Here is a 22,389-nt window from a genome sequence, read left to right on the forward strand (position 1 = left end):
GTTTTTTTTTAAACAATCGGTGTTGCTGTCAACATAGAAACACATAATATCATATAAAGACAGATATAGTGCTGCCGCCGGTGAAGTTCAGAAGGGGCCCAAAAACCTGCCACCCACAACCAATTTTCTCCTGCAACATTGTTTGAAAAGTAGCCTAATTCGTGTGAAAACCGATATGGCCAGATATGGCAACCCCGATTGCATTGTCAGTGTCACTCAACAGCATATAACATTATCAGTCATTATACAGCAACAGTGACCAATCCTATTATCTCAAGTAATCATAAACCATAATGCCAAATAATATTTTCATTTCGATTATTGATTAAGTGATTAAATCAAATATTTTTTATACCGTATCGCTCGACACATTCACATAATTTGTAATGAGTTGTGAACCCACAAACTGTCAGCTAGACCCGATTCCAACAAAATTATTTCCTGTGCTAGGTCAGCCAATGTTGAACATAATAAATTGCTCCCTATCCTCCAGATGTGTACCAAACTCTCAATAAATTGCGGAAATTAAGCTTCTTCAAAAAAATCTGATCTGGACCCTGATGTATATAGGCAGATATCGAACCTCCCGTTCCTCTCAAAAATCTTAGAAAAATTTATTTCCCAACAACTGAATGCCTTCCTAAAGACAAATAACATTTATGAAATACTCCAGTCCGGTTTCAGATCCCATCGTAGTACTGACACTGCACTCGTTAAGGTAACAAATGACATTCTAATGGCCTCAGACAAAGGTTCCGCATCCATCCTGTTGCTTCTTGATTTTAGTGCTGCTTTTGACTTTATTGATCACTCCCTTCTCATGGAGAGACTGGAAACTCATATTGGGCTACATGGACATGTTCTAGCCTGGTTTAAATCTTATTTATCTGTAAGATATCAGTTTGTATGTTTGGATGGCATATCCTCTGACAAATCAAAGGTATGTTTTGGTGTTCCTCAAGACTCGGTTCTGGGCCCATTATTGTTCTCACTATGTATGCTGCCTCTGGGTGATGTCATCTGGAATCACAATGTCAACTTTCACTGTTATGCTGATGACACACAGTTCTATATTTCAATGAAGCATGGAGAAACCCCAAAATTAGCTACTTTGGAAGCATGCGTTTCAGATATTAGGAAGTGGATGACAGAGAACTTCTTGCTTTTAAACTCAAGGAAAACAGAAATGCTTGTTTTAGGACCCAAGAAACAAAGAGCGTTGTTAGCAGATCTCACTGTGAACCTCGACGGCTGCATGGTCGTATCCCAAAAAACTGTAAAAAACCTTGGCGTTACCCTTGACCCTGACCTCTCCTTTGATGAACATATAAAATATGTCTCAAGAGTTGCTTATTTTCATCTTCAAAAAATAGCAAAAATCTGAAACTTTTTATCAAAAACTGATGCAGAAAAACTAATCCATGCTTTTGTTACTTCTAGATTAGATAACAGCAATGCTCTTCTTTCCGGTCACCCTGACAAATCAATAAATAAACTTCAATTAGTGCTGCACACGGCTGCTAGAATCCTAACTAGAACAAAAAAATTTGTACAAGCATCCTTACACTGGCTGCCTGTTAGGGTTAGGGCTGATTTTAAGGTTTTACTCTTAACCTATAAATCAATACATGGATTTGCTCCTACTTACCTTGCTGAAATGATCCAGCCATACATACCTACACGTAACCTACGATCGTAAGATGCAGGCCTTTTAATTGTACCTAGAATCTCTAAACAAACAGCTGGAGGCAGGGCCTTTTCTCATAGAACTCCACGACTGTGGAATGATTTGTCAATTAAGGTTAGAAATGCAAACTCAGTGCAAACTTTCAAGTGTCTACTAAAGACTCATCTCTACAGCACGGTCTATGATTAGGTGTAGTCTGGCCCGGGGGCGTGAAGGTGACCAGAAAGGCTTGTTACTGTCCACCCTTGCGGTCTTGCCAGGTGGGCTCTCATCCACTGTGATGCCCTCCCTCCAATGCCTTTGTTGTCTCTCTGTTGGCAATACTCTGCCCTCCTTCGGGGTGGTTGCCTACATGCATTTATTCATTATTCCAATTGGACTCTTAATATCTCACCCGGCACAGCCAGAACAGGACTGGTCACCCCTCTGAGCCTGGGTCCTCTCTAGGTTTCTTCCTAAATTTCTTCCTTCTTAGGGAGTTTTTCCTAGCCACTGAAATTCAACACTACTGTTGTTTGCACCTTGGGGTTTAAGGCCATGTGTTTTTTAAAGGCATTTTGTGACAACTGCTGATGTAAAACGGGCTTTATAAATACATTTGGTTGATTGATTGATTGATAAAACATAGCAAAATAGAATAACAATAAAATAATAAAACATTGATTCCAAGAAAGAGTGAAATATATAACACCAACTAAATGTTTTTGGCTCAAATGAACGTGGCATGAATTGCACGCACTTTGTTTTTACATTTTGTTTTGCATTATTTAAACGATATTGAACATATTTATTTATTTGTGAACAAATGGATTTCATTGATCTATTATGTTAGGAAGTTACATTAAAAGTGTTCATTGTTCATTCAGCAATGTGTTCATTGTTAGGAATCCAAAGCTCAGGGTTCCATTGGGAAATGATAATCATTTCAGCTTATGGTTCTCTCCAAAGACTGTCTCAGCAGAGCTCATTAGTTAGAAATTATGGCTTATATAATGCATCCTAACTAATGAGATACACCAAAAAAACTGTACACAATAAGATATGCCAAATAATTACGTTTAAATTGACTCCTTGTTTAAAGCATAAAGATACAGTGTTCCAACCCAGAGCCACATTTTTGGTATAAGACGTTTATCTCGTCTGTTTTAGCAAGCTGATCTAGCCTTTTATAATAGTCTGAAATTATAATCCTCCCAAACATAGACAGTTACTAGACTGAAAAAAGAGAACTAAAACAATGTTTATTGAAGGAAACCAGGTGACTCACTTTTCAAATGTCTTTCATGTTAAACATACACCAGCCATTTAAGTCCACAAATCAAAATGCACCCAGTGGAAGTTAACTAATGGTCAGTATGTGGTTGTTTAAGTTCCTTGTTATGTCACACACACCTCATGGGTTATTGTGTTTTCCCTCTGTGTTGAAATTGTGTGGTGCTGCGTTATAATTTTTTTAAGAGATAAAAGTATGAATTACATTTTTGCCTCACTTTTGTGTACACACTGCCCTCCCGCCTCCCAGTTATCATATCAGAAACGTGTATTGTTCTTCCACCACGGATGTCATCTGTAGGTCCTTGTCTGTTTCTAGTCCAGGTTGGAGTCAACATTTCTGTTGACTGCTTAGCTCTTCTCTCTTGTTGCTGCCTGTGTGCTCTGCCGGCGCAGGGAGCAGTCTGGTACATGGGAGGCCGATGCCACTGGGCATGGGAGGCTGAGGCCACTGGGCATGGGAGGTCGAGGCCACTGGGCATGGGAGGCTGAGGGCACTGGGCATGGGAGGTCGAGGCCACTGGGCATGGGAGGTCGAGGCCACTGGGCATGGGAGGCCGAGGCCACTGGGCATGGGAGGTCGAGGCCACTGGGCATGGGAGGTCAAGGCCACTGGGCATGGGAGGCAGAGACCACTTGGCATGGGAGGCCAAGGCCACTGGGCATGGGAGGTCGAGGCCACTGGGGATGGGAGGCCGAGGCCACTGGGCATGGGAGGCAGAGGCCACTGGGCATGGGAGGCCGAGGCCACTGGGCATGGGAGGTCAAGGCCACTGGGCATGGGAGGCAGAGACCACTTGGCATGGGAGGCCAAGGCCACTGGGCATGGGAGGTCGAGGCCACTGGGGATGGGAGGCCGAGGCCACTGGGCATGGGAGGCCGAGGCCACTGGGCATGGGAGGTCAAGGCCACTGGGCATGGGAGGCAGAGACCACTTGGCATGGGAGGCCAAGGCCACTGGGCATGGGAGGCCAAGGCCACTGGGGATGGGAGGCCGAGGCCACTGGGCATGGGAGGCCGAGGCCACTGGGCATGGGAGGTCAAGGCCACTGGGCATGAGAGGCAGAGACCACTTGGCATGGGAGGCCAAGGCCACTGGGCATGGGAGGCCAAGGCCACTGGGGATGGGAGGCCGTGCTCCTCTTGTGGTCTTGGTTTTGACCCAGGCTTTGGGCCCGGCGTCGATATTGAGGGTCTTGTCCAGGGCTCTTTCAGGACTTTTTCATGGAAGTCACGTTGTCATAGAAGTGTTGCGTCTCACTCACCCAGTGAAACATGTTTTCACAGATATTTGGTGCCTTTTTTTGTGCTATTAGCTACAGCTTCCTTATAAACAAACCATTATTGTGCCACTGTAATGCAAACTCAGTGCAAACATTCAAGTGTCTACTAAAACCTCATCTCTACAGCACGGTCTATAATTAGGTGTAGCCTGGCCCAGGGGCGTGAAGGTGAACAGTAGGCTTGATACTGACCACCCTTGCTGTCTTGCCAGGTGGGCTCTCGTCGCCACTGGGATGCCCTCCCTCCAATGCCTTTCGGGGGAAGAGTCACTGGCTTGTTGTTGACTCTGTGTTGCGCACTTGTGCAATTGGGCTGTACGCTGCTGGCAATACTCGGCCCTCATTCAGGGGGGTTGTGGTTGGTGGGTGTCCCTTTGGTTGATGCCTGGAAATGTGGGTGGATTGATTTCCTGCCTGTTGGGCCCTGTGTCGCCGGACCCCCCTGTCTCAGTTACAAGGTGTTACGCTGCTATATTATTGTGCTGGGGGATATGAGGAATGCACTTTCTAACTTTTCTCAGTCTCCTCCAGTTTTACATTTTAGGAGGAGATGAGGTCCTGGTCCACACCTGCGGAGTACCTGGTTTGGGGGTCCCGTTGCTGTCCCTGTCCTTGTCCACCTGGTCATACTAAAATTAAATAGACTCTGGATTTAGCCCAGAGACATTTATAAATTATTCCAATTGGACTCACCTGGCACAGCCAGAAGAGGACTGGTCACCCCTCTGAGCCTGGGTCCTCTCTAGGTTTCTTCCTAAAATTCGGCCTTCTTAGGGAGTTTTTCCTAGCCACTGAAATCCAACACTACTGTTGGTCCTTGGGGTTTAAGGCCAGGTGTTATTGTAAAGCACTTTGTGACAACAAATATGTAAGCCTCTGACCGTCTTAGAATTTATTAGCTTTTCCTTCAGGTCCTTACTACTAATGGAAACACTATTTTCTTTCTTTGGTTGTTGATATGAAGTCTGTTATTTTTACGTATTTTCATCAGGTGTGTCCTTTTGCTGTTGTCACTGCTTCATAATTAAAGTATTTTACTATCATCTCTGTCTCTTTTCTCTGTGTCTCTTGCTCTTGCTTTCTCTGTTAGTTCAGATAGGAATTCCCAGAGTCCTCTCAGTTCCTCAGGTCCTGGGGGACACATTAAATCAGTCTGTCAAAGGGTCCCACGGCGGTGCCTTACCAACCTGGCTTTTGACCTCCCTCTGATTAGCCCCACACACTCAGAACGTGCATGCATAGATTGTACTGTTTGAAACTGGGTGGCTGGAACCCAGAGTGGTGATTTGTCAAAGTTACAGTATATCAGAACAGTTACCATGGGTCAGAAACCAAAGATGACGTCTCTTAGCAGTTTATAATAAGGTTTTTTGGTGGAAAAAATAATTAAATCAGTCAAATGTATTTTACAAAGCCCTTTTCAACATCAGCAGTTGTCCCTAAGTGCTTTTACCGTCAGTCCATGTTAGCCTGGGTTTTGGACGATGCCTGCTGTTGCACTCTTGTAGAAATGTGCTTCTCCCAGGTTACAACCCCCCTGAGACACATGCAGCCAGTGGGCTCATGGCCAGCACCCCTGGAAAAGTACTGGTTAAGTGTATTGCTCAAGTGCACAGTAGCAGATTATTTTTTAATCTTGTTGTCTTTTGAATTCCAAGCAGCACACTCTTATTTTGAAGATTCCTGCCACCCCAACATGTCCTGTTATACAGTATAAAATGGCACATTATGATGAATGTTTTATGTATTTCTTTCTCCAGTTCATTTCAGTGCATACAAGGAGAAGTGCATCAGTCTGTACTGCCGCATGTCCTCTGTTCTGGACCTGGATTCACTGATTACCCAGCAGGCTCTGCGAGAGGCTATCACAGACACAGAAGTGGCCACTGCCAAACAGAGACACCAGCATATACTAGAGTATACACAGGTAAGACTGGCAGCTAATCCATCTTCTGGTTGGCTTAGGCTTTACTCATAGGGAACAAGCTATTCTGGTGAGTCTACTAAAGGTGGATCAAAACTGATCCATCCTCAGTCACATCATGATTACAGTATTCTAGCCTACATAACAGGACGGAATATTATGGCGTAGTATAACATTACTATAAGACAAATACACAACTGCACTGAATCAAATATTCAGTCAAACTTATCAAGATAGTCAAACTATAGCAATCTTTTATACCCCTCTATTCTAGCCAGTAGGCTAACCTGATGCCAGTAGGCTAACCTGATGCCAGTAGGCTAACCTAATGCCAGTAGGCTAACCTGATGCCAGTAGGCTAACCTAATGCCAGTAGGCTAACCTAATGCCAGTAGGCTAACCTTCTGCGTTCATTTCTCTTCACTTATTTTCCAAATGCATCAGTAAACCCAATGAAAGGGTTGGTTTGGCCATTCACCCTGTTGAAATAGCCTGTGAGAAAAGCAGCGCTTTTGTTGCAATTTCACTCCTAAACTGACTTTTCCCCAAACTTCTGCCAGATAACAACTACTCTTTTAGCACCTTGTTAAATGTGTGCAACACCTTTTTCAGAATAATTTAGGAATGACTTCCCCCTCCTTAATGGCACCCAGTTCTCTCCTCAGTACTAGTGTCAGTTCTCTCCTCAGTACTTGTGTCAGTTCTCTCCTCAGTACTAGTGTCAGTTCTCTCCTCAGTACTAATGTCAGTTCTCTCCTCAGTACTAATGTCAGTTCTCTCCTCAGTACTAATGTCAGTTCTCTCCTCAGTACTAGTGTCAGTTCTCTCCTCAGTACTTGTGTCAGTTCTCTCCTCAGTACTTGTGTCAGTTCTCTCCTCAGTACTAATGTCAGTTCTCTCCTCAGTACTTGTGTCAGTTCTCTCCTCAGTACTAATGTCAGTTCTCTCCTCAGTACTTGTGTCAGTTCTCTCCTCAGTACTAATGTCAGTTCTCTCCTCAGTACTAGTGTCAGTTCTCTCCTCAGTACTTGTGTCAGTTCTCTCCTCAGTACTAATGTCAGTTCTCTCCTCAGTACTTGTGTCAGTTCTCTCCTCAGTACTAGTGTCAGTTCTCTCCTCAGTACTAATGTCAGTTCTCTCCTCAGTACTTGTGTCAGTTCTCTCCTCAGTACTAGTGTCAGTTCTCTCCTCAGTACTAATGTCAGTTCTCTCCTCAGTACTTGTGTCAGTTCTCTCCTCAGTACTAGTGTCAGTTCTCTCCTCAGTACTAATGTCAGTTCTCTCCTCAGTACTTGTGTCAGTTCTCTCCTCAGTACTAATGTCAGTTCTCTCCTCAGTACTTGTGTCAGTTCTCTCCTCAGTACTAGTGTCAGTTCTCTCCTCAGTACTAATGTCAGTTCTCTCCTCAGTACTAGTGTCAGTTCTCTCCTCAGTACTAATGTCAGTTCTCTCCTCAATACTTGTGTCAGTTCTCTCCTCAGTACTAGTGTCAGTTCTCTCCTCAGTACTAATGTCAGTTCTCTCCTCAGTACTTGTGTCAGTTCTCTCCTCAGTACTAGTGTCAGTTCTCTCCTCAGTACTAATGTCAGTTCTCTCCTCAGTACTTGTGTCAGTTCTCTCCTCAGTACTAGTGTCAGTTCTCTCCTCAGTACTAGTGTCAGTTCTCTCCTCAGTACTAGTGTCAGTTCTCTCCTCAGTACTAGTGTCAGTTCTCTCCTCAGTACTTGTGTCAGTTCTCTCCTCAGTACTAGTGTCAGTTCTCTCCTCAGTACTAGTGTCAGTTCTCTCCTCAGTACTAGTGTCAGTTCTCTACTCAGTACTTGTGTCAGTTCTCTCCTCAGTACTTGTGTCAGTTCTCTCCTCAGTACTAGTGTCAGTTCTCTCCTCAGTACTTGTGTCAGTTCTCTCCTCAGTACTAGCGTCAGTTCTCTCCTCAGTACTAGCGTCAGTTTTCTCCTCAGTACTAGCGTCAGTTTTCTCCTCAGTACTTGTGTCAGTTCTCTCCTCAGTACTAGCGTCAGTTTTCTCCTCAGTACTAGCGTCAGTTTTCTCCTCAGTACTAGTGTCAGTTCTCTCCTCAGTACTAGTGTCAGTTCTCTCCTCAGTACTAGCATCAGTTTTCTCCTCAGTACTAGTGTCAGTTCTCTCCTCAGTACTAGATTCAGTTCTCTCCTCAGTACTAGTGTCAGTTCTCTCCTCAGTACTAGTGTCAGTTCTCTCCTCAGTACTAGTGTCAGTTCTCTCCTCAGTACTTGTGTCAGTTCTCTTCTCAGTACTAGCGTCAGTTTTCTCCTCAGTACTAGCGTCAGTTTTCTCCTCAGTACTAGCGTCAGTTCTCTCCTCAGTACTAGTGTCAGTTCTCTCCTCAGTACTAGCGTCAGTTTTCTCCTCAGTACTAGTGTCAGTTCTCTCCTCAGTACTAGTGTCAGTTCTCTCCTCAGTACTAGATTCAGTTCTCTCCTCAGTACTTGTGTCAGTTCTCTCCTCAGTACTTGTGTCAGTTCTCTCCTCAGTACTAGTGTCAGTTCTCTCCTCAGTACTTGTGTCAGTTCTCTCCTCAGTACTAGTGTCAGTTCTCTCCTCAGTACTAGTGTCAGTTCTCTCCTCAGTACTAGTGTCAGTTCTCTCCTCAGTACTAGCGTCAGTTTTCTCCTCAGTACTAGCGTCAGTTCTCTCCTCAGTACTAGTGTCAGTTCTCTCCTCAGTACTAGTGTCAGTTCTCTCCTCAGTACTAGATTCAGTTCTCTCCTCAGTACTTGTGTCAGTTCTCTCCTCAGTACTAGTGTCAGTTCTCTCCTCAGTACTAGTGTCAGTTCTCTCCTCAGTACTTGTGTCAGTTCTCTCCTCAGTACTAGCGTCAGTTTTCTCCTCAGTACTAGCGTCAGTTTTCTCCTCAGTACTAGTGTCAGTTCTCTCCTCAGTACTAGTGTCAGTTCTCTCCTCAGTACTAGTGTCAGTTTTCTCCTCAGTACTAGTGTCAGTTCTCTCCTCAGTACTTGTGTCAGTTCTCTCCTCAGTACTAGTGTCAGTTCTCTCCTCAGTACTAATGTCAGTTCTCTCCTCAGTACTAATGTCAGTTCTCTCCTCAGTACTAATGTCAGTTCTCTCCTCAGTACTAGTGTCAGTTCTCTCCTCAGTACTTGTGTCAGTTCTCTCCTCAGTACTTGTGTCAGTTCTCTCCTCAGTACTAATGTCAGTTCTCTCCTCAGTACTTGTGTCAGTTCTCTCCTCAGTACTAATGTCAGTTCTCTCCTCAGTACTTGTGTCAGTTCTCTCCTCAGTACTAATGTCAGTTCTCTCCTCAGTACTTGTGTCAGTTCTCTCCTCAGTACTTGTGTCAGTTCTCTCCTCAGTACTAATGTCAGTTCTCTCCTCAGTACTTGTGTCAGTTCTCTCCTCAGTACTAGTGTCAGTTCTCTCCTCAGTACTAATGTCAGTTCTCTCCTCAGTACTAGTGTCAGTTCTCTCCTCAGTACTAATGTCAGTTCTCTCCTCAGTACTTGTGTCAGTTCTCTCCTCAGTACTAATGTCAGTTCTCTCCTCAGTACTTGTGTCAGTTCTCTCCTCAGTACTAGTGTCAGTTCTCTCCTCAGTACTAATGTCAGTTCTCTCCTCAGTACTTGTGTCAGTTCTCTCCTCAGTACTAGTGTCAGTTCTCTCCTCAGTACTAATGTCAGTTCTCTCCTCAGTACTTGTGTCAGTTCTCTCCTCAGTACTAGTGTCAGTTTCTCTCCTCAGTACTAGTGTCAGTTCTCTCCTCAGTACTAGTGTCAGTTTTCTCCTCAGTACTAGTGTCAGTTCTCTCCTCAGTACTAGTGTCAGTTCTCTCCTCAGTACTAGTGTCAGTTCTCTCCTCAGTACTTGTGTCAGTTCTCTCCTCAGTACTAGTGTCAGTTCTCTCCTCAGTACTAGTGTCAGTTCTCTCCTCAGTACTAGTGTCAGTTCTCTCCTCAGTACTTGTGTCAGTTCTCTCCTCAGTACTTGTGTCAGTTCTCTCCTCAGTACTAGTGTCAGTTCTCTCCTCAGTACTTGTGTCAGTTCTCTCCTCAGTACTAGCGTCAGTTTTCTCCTCAGTACTAGCGTCAGTTTTCTCCTCAGTACTAGCGTCAGTTTTCTCCTCAGTACTTGTGTCAGTTCTCTCCTCAGTACTAGCGTCAGTTTTCTCCTCAGTACTAGCGTCAGTTTTCTCCTCAGTACTAGTGTCAGTTCTCTCCTCAGTACTAGTGTCAGTTCTTCTCCTCAGTACTAGCATCAGTTTTCTCCTCAGTACTAGTGTCAGTTCTCTCCTCAGTACTAGATTCAGTTCTCTCCTCAGTACTAGTGTCAGTTCTCTCCTCAGTACTAGTGTCAGTTCTCTCCTCAGTACTAGTGTCAGTTCTCTCCTCAGTACTTGTGTCAGTTCTCTTCTCAGTACTAGCGTCAGTTTTCTCCTCAGTACTAGCGTCAGTTTTCTCCTCAGTACTAGCGTCAGTTCTCTCCTCAGTACTAGTGTCAGTTCTCTCCTCAGTACTAGCGTCAGTTTTCTCCTCAGTACTAGTGTCAGTTCTCTCCTCAGTACTAGATTCAGTTCTCTCCTCAGTACTTGTGTCAGTTCTCTCCTCAGTACTAGTGTCAGTTCTCTCCTCAGTACTTGTGTCAGTTCTCTCCTCAGTACTAGTGTCAGTTCTCTCCTCAGTACTTGTGTCAGTTCTCTCCTCAGTACTAGTGTCAGTTCTCTCCTCAGTACTAGTGTCAGTTCTCTCCTCAGTACTAGTGTCAGTTCTCTCCTCAGTACTAGCGTCAGTTTTCTCCTCAGTACTAGCGTCAGTTCTCTCCTCAGTACTAGTGTCAGTTCTCTCCTCAGTACTAGTGTCAGTTCTCTCCTCAGTACTAGATTCAGTTCTCTCCTCAGTACTTGTGTCAGTTCTCTCCTCAGTACTAGTGTCAGTTCTCTCCTCAGTACTAGTGTCAGTTCTCTCCTCAGTACTTGTGTCAGTTCTCTCCTCAGTACTAGCGTCAGTTTTCTCCTCAGTACTAGCGTCAGTTTTCTCCTCAGTACTAGTGTCAGTTCTCTCCTCAGTACTAGTGTCAGTTCTCTCCTCAGTACTAGTGTCAGTTTTCTCCTCAGTACTAGTGTCAGTTCTCTCCTCAGTACTAGTGTCAGTTCCCTCCTCAGTACTAGTGTCAGTTCTCTCCTCAGTACTTGTGTCAGTTCTCTCCTCAGTACTAGTGTCAGTTCTCTCCTCAGTACTAGTGTCATTTCTCTCCTCAGTACTAGTGTCAGTTCTCTCCTCAGTACTAGATTCAGTTCTCTCCTCAGTACTTGTGTCAGTTCTCTCCTCAGTACTAATGTCAGTTCTCTCCTCAGTACTTGTGTCAGTTCTCTCCTCAGTACTAGTGTCAGTTCTCTCCTCAGTACTAGTGTCAGTTCTCTCCTCAGTACTTGTGTCAGTTCTCTCCTCAGTACTAGATTCAGTTCTCTCCTCAGTACTTGTGTCAGTTCTCTCCTCAGTACTAGTGTCAGTTCTCTCCTCAGTACTAGTGTCAGTTCTCTCCTCAGTACTAGCATCAGTTTTCTCCTCAGTACTAGTGTCAGTTCTCTCCTCAGTACTAGTGTCAGTTCTCTCCTCAGTACTTGTGTCAGTTCTCTCCTCAGTACTAGTGTCAGTTCTCTCCTCAGTACTAGTGTCAGTTCTCTCCTCAGTACTAGATTCAGTTCTCTCCTCAGTACTAGTGTCAGTTCTCTCCTCAGTACTAGTGTCAGTTCTCTCCTCAGTACTTGTGTCAGTTCTCTCCTCAGTACTAGTGTCAGTTCTCTCCTCAGTACTAGTGTCAGTTCTCTCCTCAGTACTAGATTCAGTTCTCTCCTCAGTACTTGTGTCAGTTCTCTCCTCAGTACTAGTGTCAGTTCTCTCCTCAGTACTAGTGTCTTGCATAACTTATATGTCCAAGTTCACGCATATGAGGAAGTCTTATTAGGATAGCTTCCTCTCTAAATGAGATACAAATGTACCACATTGTGAAGGGGCGGTCTTCTCAGTGAGGCCATTAGCTAGCTCCTGTAGTTCTGGTAGCTTTGTCCTTTGCTAATTAGGTAGCTGGAAAATAGGGCTTTTTTCTCACTTGGGGGCCAGCGGGAATGTTTTTGCTATTACACTGCCAGCTCCAGCCAGAGTCCCGCCTCCTTTTGGAGCCACGCCTCACAGTATTGTTATTCGCTACAATGAAATTATGACAAAACTTTACTTTACCAACTGAATGGAAGCTGTTCCAGGCTCATATTTATAATGCAAAAGCATAAGGCTGGTGTCTTGTTTTAAGTTAGTTACCAAACTGTGATTGGTGCCTGGGTGCAAAGGACGTGAGGGAAGGTGTTGTGGAAGGTGGTTGGTTGACTAAATCCATTAAGCCAATGTCTTTCGCTCTGAAAATGAAGATGGGTCTTTGTATTTTTGTTAAAGTGTCTGGAAACAAGATTAATTAAATCCCATGGGTGTGAAATATTATGTTTTAATCAATTTCAATCAATACAAATGTGTTATTTATACTTTTTAATTTTGTTTATAGGATTTTTATAAATATATTTGTCTAACACCTCAAATCGAAGAGGCAGTAATAACAACCTCTCTAATAATCTAGTCCATTTATTGATGCTATAATGTCTAACTGTTGTGAGTCCTCGCTGTTCAACAGCTTGTTTTTCTAATGTTAAAGAACTCCATAACTGGCCCGCTTGCTCTCTCATGTCACAAAGTTGACAGCATGAAAGCAAACCCATCTGGTGTTTTCTCTGAAGAACTAATCCAGCTTTTGCCACCATGGTCTCTGCTGGTAATCCAAACCAACCACAAAACCTCACGTGTGTTTCTGGAATCTGAGCGGTGTGTGTGTGTGCGTGTGCGTGTGTGTGTGTGTGAGAGATCGCAGCTCAGAGAGGCATGGAAAAATGTGGCCCCAAAACCACAGAATACACACTACTCTCAAGAGCGACAGGGGAAAAAATAATACAGATCATGAGTGACTGAGAGGGAGAGAGTGTGTGTGTGCGTGTGTGTGTGTGTGTGTGTGTGTGTTTGTTTGTATGTATATACAAGTATCAATATCTGCATCTTTGTCTGCCTATAGTGTGTGTTAGTGAATGTGTGTTAGTGTGTGTGTGTGTGTGTGTGTGTGTGTCAGTGCTCCGTAACGTGTGCTGCATTAGGGAGAGTGAAGTATTAATGCAAAACAATTTGAAAAGAGCCTTGTCTGTCAGAAAGCTCTTAGTGCATGCCTGTCAGACCACAGACAGTCTACAGTCTGGGAGGTCTTGTGTTTGGGTGTGTGTGTGTCTGTTTGTTTGGATGTGTGGGTGTGTTTGGATGTGTTTGGGTGTGTGTGTGTGTGTTGGTGTGTGTGTGTATGGATGTGTTTGGATGTGTGTGGGTGTGTGTGTGTGTGTGTGTGTGTATGGGTGGCTGAACTGTTAGTGCAGAAAGGATGATGTTGCCCTGTCATTGTACAGTTTATTTAGACTTCTGATTTCGTGATGGGGAAGATATTTCTTACTGTGGTGTTATGGTTAAAGACACAAGGCTGTCAGCACTGTGCTGAAGGGAATCAGACTAAGGTTGGCTGGGTCTTCTGGACATCTTCTCTGGTCATGTGTACCCTGAGGGAAGAGACAGGGAAACAGGACTCATTTATCTCTGATGATCCTCTTGTCTGCAGTATCCAGACCCGTTTATCAGTGTTAGAAACTATCCTGTGTTGGTTCTTAATACCAAATTAAGAAGGATCGTACGCATTTTAAATGAGATTCATAAAACACATGTATTAGGGAAACCATGTAACATATGATGTAGCCTGGTTACAAATGGCATCTGTGTTGTTCTGCTGTGTCATGTGTTTCATCTGCAACCCTGGCGTCCCCATCATCATCTTTACACAACATTCATTACTGGCACTTTAATCCAGTGGTTCCCAACCAGGGGTACTAGGACCCCTGGGGGTACTTGGCCTCTCCACAGGGGGTACTTGAAAACATGACACCATAGACTTACTAGTGAAATTAACATGAGGGGGTACTTCAGGGGTACAGTAACTGAAAGCAGTGCAAAAACATTTTGGGGGTACAGTAACTGAAAAAGGTTGGGAGACACTGCTTTAGTCGGCCGAGGCTGTTCTGTTCACTAGTCTCGGGATGGTGCTCTCGTGTCTTCTTATCATCTATTCCTCTGGTCGTTTTTTGGACTCCATTAATGTTAAATAAACGTATAAACTGGTCACGACTTGACCTGCTGAGCGACACTGTGTGTTAAATGTGTGAAACCTTTTTTACCCACTTGTTGGCCCCTCATCCTGGCTGAGATGTGTGACTGATTTGGTCCTTTTGAAAAGTCACCATTGCAGTAAACCTGAGAGGAGATTTATTATCTTTTTTGCCTCTCTAAAATCTGTTTATGTTCTATTCCAAAACGATGTCTGCTGAGCCCCAGTACTTTCTACATAAAGGTCCCATATGTCTGTAAAAATGCCCTGGAATGCAGTGGATGACAAATCTTCCATTGAAGGATCAGCCTCCCATTCCCATTATCTCAGTCTGTTATATTAATTAAACAGTGGTTTTACAACTTTGCAATATTATTATTACAAATTTACTGACATGGTCAAGTTACATAAAATACCAAAGCCTGTTGAGTAACGTTGCATGAAGTCACAATGGAAAAACAATGAAATCCAGGCCTTATTTCATTATTTTTCTGACATTTTTAATTCATATATTGAAAGATATATTTTCCAGATTTCAGAAGCCCTTCCCTTATTCCTCCACTTGGCAGTGTGTAGGCATGATCATGGATTTGTGAACATTTACATCCAAATGTGCATTTTGATGAATCCTGAACCCACATGTGATTTCTACCCACACATGCGTGATACATGAGACCCTGTTGTGTTTACCCGATCTCAGAGTATCCTGAGGGTGCTGGACGAGTGGAACCTCACATCAGTTTCCTCATTTGTGTCAGAAATGGCGCCCTATTCCTTATGTAGTGGCCTCTTCTATATGGGCATAGGTTAGAGATAGTGCCCTAAATAAGGAATAGGACGCCATTTCTGACACAAATGAGGAAACTGATGTGAGATTCCACTGGTCTAAAGAGCCCCTTCATTCAGAGTAGCAGAGGAAGAAATACCCTCGTAAACCCTCCAGCCGTCACGTGTCACTCCGATTACAGTCCCCCTCTCTGGTTCTCATCTGCGTGTCGCGCTGAATACCGTCCCCCTCTGGCTCCAGGCCCCAGCTCCAGTGCAGGCTAATGGAATCTAAAGATGTCTGGTCAAATTGGCAATTTCCTGTTCCAGTGGTGCAGTGTTCCAGGAGGAAGTCCTTTTGTCTGGAGCTGTTATAGTCCTCTGGAGTCTACTTACCTGTCCCCTTCACTTAGACTCAGTGGGGCCAGTGCTCCGTCTCCTGACTGGCTCCTACCTGTCCCCTTCACTTAGACTCAGTGGGGCCAGTGCTCCGTCTCCTGACTGGCTCCTACCTGTCCCCTTCACTTAGACTCAGTGGGGCCAGTGCTCCGTCTCCTGACTGGCTCCTACCTGTCCCCTTCACTTAGACTCAGTGGGACCAGTGCTCCGTCTCCTGACTGGCTCCTACCTGTCCCCTTCACTTAGACTCAGTGGGGCCAGTGCTCCGTCTCCTGACTGGCTCCTACCTGTCCCCTTCACTTAGACTCAGTGGGGCCAGTGCTCCGTCTCCTGACTGGCTCCTACCTGTCCCCTTCACTTAGACTCAGTGGGGCCAGTGCTCCGTCTCCTGACTGGCTCCTACCTGTCCCCTTCACTTAGACTCAGTGGGACCAGTGCTCCGTCTCCTGACTGGCTCCTACCTGTCCCCTTCACTTAGACTCAGTGGGACCAGTGCTCCGTCTCCTGACTGGCTCCTACCTGTCCCCTTCACTTAGACTCAGTGGGGCCAGTGCTCCGTCTCCTGACTGGCTCCTACCTGTCCCCTTCACTTAGACTCAGTGGGGCCAGTGCTCCGTCTCCTGACTGGCTCCTACCTGTCCCCTTCACTTAGACTCAGTGGGGCCAGTGCTCAGGGGTCCCTGTTGTCTCTGAGGTGATTCTTCCTCCTGGCTGGTGTTTCATGATCGCTCGCTGACGGGAAATGGTGTGTGTATTCGCATAGACACACACATACACACACTCACACACACACATACACACACGCACATACACACACACGCACATTCACACACACGCACATACACACACATACACACACACACACACACACAGGTATAGGGTGATACTTGAGTCAGCAGGGAGATGGATGAGTGGTGAGGGTTAGTGAATGCTACCTCTCTAGCGGCTACAGCAGGTCTTCTCTTCTCATTAGGACCAGACACAGTCCGTGCAGATTGAATTTCCTCAACCTGCAGAAATCATTGGCAATCAACATTTTAAGTAACCAGAACGAAGGAAATACCTTGACAGTAAAAAAAAAGTTTAGCAAGGAGCTTTTTAATGATCAAACCCCCAAAGCCTTTTCATGGAATCCATATCAGTGGAAACAGATCCACTCTCTGGCCCTACACCGTAAGTCAGCCAGATTCTGTGGACAAAACGGAGGAGCATTTCATACTGCATGTTCCACTGTTCTATGGCACATGGACATCTGGGGGGGGGCTGTAACTTTGTTGTTGTAATATCCAGATCAAATATGTCATCATTATGAAGAATGATTCTGCTAGGCTGTGACTACTGTACACTGGAATAACATGTAGAATTCTTCTCCCCATATGCAATCTCAGATATATTACATGTCAAGTATATGCATAATCCCTTTTACCTGAAATATAGCCCACCTCTCAAAACCATTATAATTCCATATTATGTATATTTTCACATTTGGCATTAAAAGAGTAATGTGATATTATAACTAGTTTGTCTGTCCCTCTCTCTCCCTCTTCTTTCACTCTGTCTCTTCATCTCTGCCTCTTTCATTCTATTTTCAACACCCCCTTTAGCTGTGTGCCCTACTGCCTCTCGCTCACTCTTCTTTCTCTCTCTTTCTCTGCCATCTGATGCATGACATTCTTTCCAGCAAAATCATTCTCTGGTGTATTTTTATTCTATGTGCTCTTATACTGTCTCTCAAACAGACACCTAATTGCTGTTTATTATTTGTCATTCTTGTTTGACCAAACAAAGGGCCTGTACAACAGTGTTAAACTGACCAGACACAGGGCCAGTACAACAGTATTAACCTGACCAGACACAGGGCCAGTACAGCAGTATTACCCTGACAAGACACAGGGCCAGTACAGCAGTATTACCCTGACAAGACACAGGGCCAGTACAGCAGTATTAACCTGACCAGACACAGGGTCAGTACAACAGTATTAACCCTGACCAGACACAGGGCCAGTACAACAGTATTAACCCTGACCAGACACAGGGCCTGTACAACAGTATTAACCTGACCAGACACAGGGCCAGTACAACAGTATTAAACTGACCAGACACAGGGCCAGTACAACAGTATTAACCCTGACCAGACACAGGGTCAGTACAACAGTATTAACCCTGACCAGACACAGGGCCAGTACAACAGTATTAACCTGACCAGACACAGGGCCAGTACAACAGTATTAACCCTGACCAGACACAGGGTCAGTACAACAGTATTAACCCTGACCAGACACAGGGCCAGTACAGCAGTGTTAACCTGACCAGACACAGGGCCAGTACAACAGTATTAAACTGACCAGACACAGGGCCAGTACAACAGTATTAACCCTGACCAGACACAGGGTCAGTACAACTGTATTAACCCTGACCAGACACAGGGCCAGTACAGCAGTATTAACCCTGACCAGACACAGGGCCAGTACAGCAGTATTAACCCTGACCAGACACAGGGCCAGTACAGCAGTATTAACCCTGACCAGACACAGGGCCAGTACAACAGTATTAACCCTGACCAGACACAGGGCCAGTACAACAGTATTAACCCTGACCAGACACAGGGCCAGTACAGCAGTATTAAACCTGACTAGACACAGGGCCAGTACAGCAGTATTAACCCTGACCAGACACAGGGCCAGTACAGCAGTATTAACCTGACCAGACACAGGGCCAGTACAGCAGTATTAACCTGACCAGACTCAGGGTCAGTACAACAGTATTAACCCTGACCAGACACAGGGTCAGTACAACTGTATTAACCCTGACCAGACACAGGGCCAGTACAGCAGTATTAACCTGACCAGACACAGGGCCAGTACAGCAGTATTAACCCTGACCAGACACAGGGCCAGTACAGCAGTATTAACCCTGACCAGACACAGGGCCAGTACAGCAGTATTAACCCTGACCAGACACAGGGCCAGTACAACAGTATTAACCCTGACCAGACACAGGGCCAGTACAACAGTATTAACCCTGACCAGACACAGGGCCAGTACAACTCTATTAACCCTGACCAGACACAGGGCCAGAACAACAATGTTGTGTGTTCATATTGTTTTGTGTTATGTTCATAGTGTGTTGTGTTCATAGTGTTTTGTGTTATGTTCATAGTGTGTTGGGTTCATAGTGTTTTGTGTCATGTTCATAGTGTGTTGGGTTCATAGTGTTTTGTGTCATGTTCATAGTGTGTTGGGTTCATAGTGTTTTGTGTTGTGTTCATAGTGTGTTGGGTTCATAGTGTTTTGTGTCATGTTCATAGTGTGTTGGGTTCATAGTGTTTTGTGTTGTGTTCATAGTGTATTGTGTTTTCTATTGCAGCAGCTGGATGAGATGTGGCGTGAGCTGCGCTGGATCACGGATGCCCTCCAGTATGCCCGCTACAAGCATCCCCGTGGTGGCGTGCCCATCACCAACCTGGTGACTGCTGGCGAGTCTGAACCGGGAGCACAGAAGAGTGACTCAGCATCTTCTACCATGGAGTACCTACCTTCACCGTCACCCTCACCTGAGCTGAGACGCAGGAAGCCTGTTACAGGTCAGAACCAACACACCTTCTTTTAAGTTAATTAAAAGCCATCGGATGTGTTGGGTCTATGTGGATAGACTGTCAGGGGTGTGTTGGGTCTATGTGGATAGACTGTCAGGGGTATGTTGGGTCTATGTGGATAGACTGTCAGGGGTGTGTTGGGTCTACGTGGATAGACTGTCAGGGGTGAGTTGGGTCTATGTGGATACACTGTCACGGGTGTTATGGGTCTATGTGGATAGACTGTCAGGGGTGTGTTGGGTCTATGTGGATAGACTGTCAGGGGTGTGTTGGGTCTATGTGGATAGACTGTCAGGGGTATGTTGGGTCTATGTGGATAGACTGTCAGGGGTGTGTTGGGTCTACGTGGATAGACTGTCAGGGGTGTGTTGGGTCTATGTGGATAGACTGTCAGGGGTGTGTTGGGTCTATGTGGATAGACTGTCAGGGGTGTGTTGGGTCTATGTGGATAGACTGTCAGGGGTGTGTTGGGTCTATGTGGATACACTGTCACGGGTGTTTTGGGTCTATGTGGATAGACTGTCAGGGGTGTGTTGGGTCTATGTGGATAGACTGTCAGGGGTGTGTTGGGTCTATGTGGATAGACTGTCAGGGGTGAGTTGGGTCTATGTGGATACACTGTCAGGGTTGTGTTGGGTCTATGTGGATAGACTGTCAGGGGTGTGTTGGGTCTATGTGGATAGACTGTCAGGGGTGTGTTGGGTCTATGTGGATAGACTGTCAGGGGTGTGTTGGGTCTATGTGGATAGACTGTCAGGGGTGAGTTGGGTCTATGTGGATAGACTGTCAGGGGTGTGTTGGGTCTATGTGGATAGACTGTCAGGGGTGTGTTGGGTCTATGTGGATAGACTGTCAGGGGTGTGTTGGGTCTATGTGGATAGACTGTCAGGGGTGAGTTGGGTCTATGTGGATAGACTGTCAGGGGTGTGTTGGGTCTATGTGGATAGACTGTCAGGGGTTTGTTGGGTCTATGTGGATAGACTGTCAGGGGTGTGTTGGGTCTATGTGGATAGACTGTCAGGGTTGTGTTGGGTCTAGGTGGATAGACTGTCAGGGGTGTGTTGGGTCTATGTGGATAGACTGTCAGGGGTGTGTTGGGTCTATGTGGATAGACTGTCAGGGGTGAGTTGGGTCTATGTGGATACACTGTCAGGGGTGTGTTGGGTCTATGTGGATAGACTGTCAGGGGTGTGTTGAGTCTATGTGGATATACTGTCAGGGTTGTGTTGGGTCTAGGTGGATAGAAACCTACAAACAGTTCACCTTAAACCTACAACCAGTTCACCTTAAACCTACAACCAGTTCACCTTAAACCTACAACCAGTCTTCCATTTCTATGCATTATCATATCATAAATGGTCTGTTTTGGGTTTTCTAACGCCGTCTATCTCCTCTGTCAGACTCTCAGCTGGGGTCAGATGAGGATGGCTGTTCTGAGGTGTTTTTGCCGACAGACAGTGACTATGACTCCAGCGAAGCCTTGTCCCCCCGTGAGCTCGACCTGCTTTACTCACCTCCACAGGACCTTTCCCAGCAGGCTGTGCATGCCCTGGGAGGCAGTGCTCCCGACGTACTGCAGATCCAAGACCTCAGGTAGAGAACGACCTATAACCCCTGAACACTAGAAGGAAGACAAATGCTTTCCCTACATTGTCACTTTTTTATTTAGCCATTAACCTAATATAAGTTGTTGGATAATTGTATTTCCAGGTACACCATCTGTCCATCCAAAGATGTCCCGCTCTCTGCAGCCCCTTTCCTCACCCAAATGGTCCCTTCACCACTCTCCCCTGCCCTTACCCTCCCTGAGACAACCCTATCCTGCGCCAAAACCCTGGAGGGACTGTCCCTCACCAAGGACAAGCACACCTCCATCCCCCTCTGGCCCCTAGCCAACCCTCCAACCAAGCGGAAGATGCTTTCCCGGAGCCACGGGGCCTCAGTGGCCCAGCAGGGCTTCTTCACTGGGCCCCAACGCTGGCTAAAAGGCCACAGCGACAGCCACATGGGGTCCCTGTCGGAGGGAGTCTACACCAGGCATCGGGAGTCAAACCTGCCCCTGGACCTCCCATCCCTTCAGGGGGAGATCATTAGTCAGGCTCCCTGTGTTTTGGAGGGGCGGAGGGGTGGGCAGAGAGAACCCAGGCCCCATGTCAGAAGGATCTTTGTGGAACCATGTAAAGAAACATCCCCTGAGACATGGGGCTGGGTAGAGGAGGAGAGAGGAATGGAGGAGAAGGGAGGGATGGAGAGAGAGGAGGAGAGAGGAGTAAGGGTTACAGAGGAGGTGGCAGAGAAGGGGCATGCAGGGGCACCCTCCCAGGACGTGGACTCAGATGACCAAACAAACAGTCAGATGTCAGACATCCTCAGCAGTACACTGTAGAAAGACACTCCAGACTTGGACAGAAGAAGCTCTGGCCCATGTAGCAGTATGCAAACAGTAGAGCTGCTACAACATCATCTGGGATTGGACAGTACTGAGTGACATCATCTGGGATTGGACAGTGCCGAGTGACATCATGATGGATTGGACAGTCCTGAGTGAAATCTAGGATCGGATAGTACCAAGTGACATCATCTAGGATCGGATAGTACTGAATGACATCATCTAGGATTGAATAGTACTGAGTGACATCATCTAGGATTGGATAGTACCAAGTGACATCATCTAGGATTGGATAGTACTGAGTGACATCATCTAGGATTGGACAGTACTGAGTAGGGTTGCTCAATATTGGAAATAACTGACATTGCAAGAGCTTTGGCTATCAACCTGACAGTCTGTATCCTTCATTCGTCCCCAGCCCCATCCTCTACAATTAAAATGTATGAAACTCAAGAAAAAATGTCTATTTCAGAACAGGTTGCTAGGTAACAATATGTAACAGTAATAGTATAGCAATAGCAACAGTAGTAAAATAGAATGTGCAATTGGGCATAATTTACCACCTGCAAGATGCAGTCTGTGGCCAAAGCACTGCAATCTGTTCCACTTGTTCAGGTGCAGCCTTCACCATATTTCGTGGCATTGTCTGTTGTTATACAGACTAGATGATTGTCATCTAGGCCCCAATCAGCTAAAGCTTCTCTCATCCCTGTTGCGATGTTCTCACTGTTTGCAGTTTGCAAACAGCGACTTTTCAGATGGAAGTCCTCATTAATAAAGTGTATGGTCAAACTTATGTAGGGCTCCGTGTGTCCGGCTGGACCACAAGTCCGTTGTTGCTGTATA

The 22,389-nt window shown here is 45.6% G+C and overlaps 1 protein-coding gene across 4 annotated transcripts in view; it reads left to right on the plus strand.

The window, feature by feature from the left end:
* ankfn1 (ankyrin repeat and fibronectin type III domain containing 1) overlaps positions 1–21,958 on the plus strand; it is a 180,738-nt gene extending 158,780 nt beyond the window's left edge. For all 4 annotated transcript variants that reach the window (XM_013132030.4, XM_020044034.3, XM_029120616.2 and 1 more), the window contains 4 exons: positions 6,003–6,169; positions 18,926–19,142; positions 20,555–20,747; positions 20,865–21,958. In XM_013132030.4, coding sequence (XP_012987484.3) covers positions 6,003–6,169; positions 18,926–19,142; positions 20,555–20,747; positions 20,865–21,540 — 1,253 coding nt within the window. In that variant the 3' untranslated portion in view covers positions 21,541–21,958. The remainder of the gene's footprint in view (positions 1–6,002; positions 6,170–18,925; positions 19,143–20,554; positions 20,748–20,864) is intronic.
* Positions 21,959–22,389: the final 431 nt, after the last annotated feature.

This window comes from Esox lucius, chromosome 6 (assembly GCF_011004845.1).
Source record: "Esox lucius isolate fEsoLuc1 chromosome 6, fEsoLuc1.pri, whole genome shotgun sequence".
In the NCBI taxonomy this organism is placed as follows: Eukaryota; Metazoa; Chordata; class Actinopteri; order Esociformes; family Esocidae; genus Esox; species Esox lucius.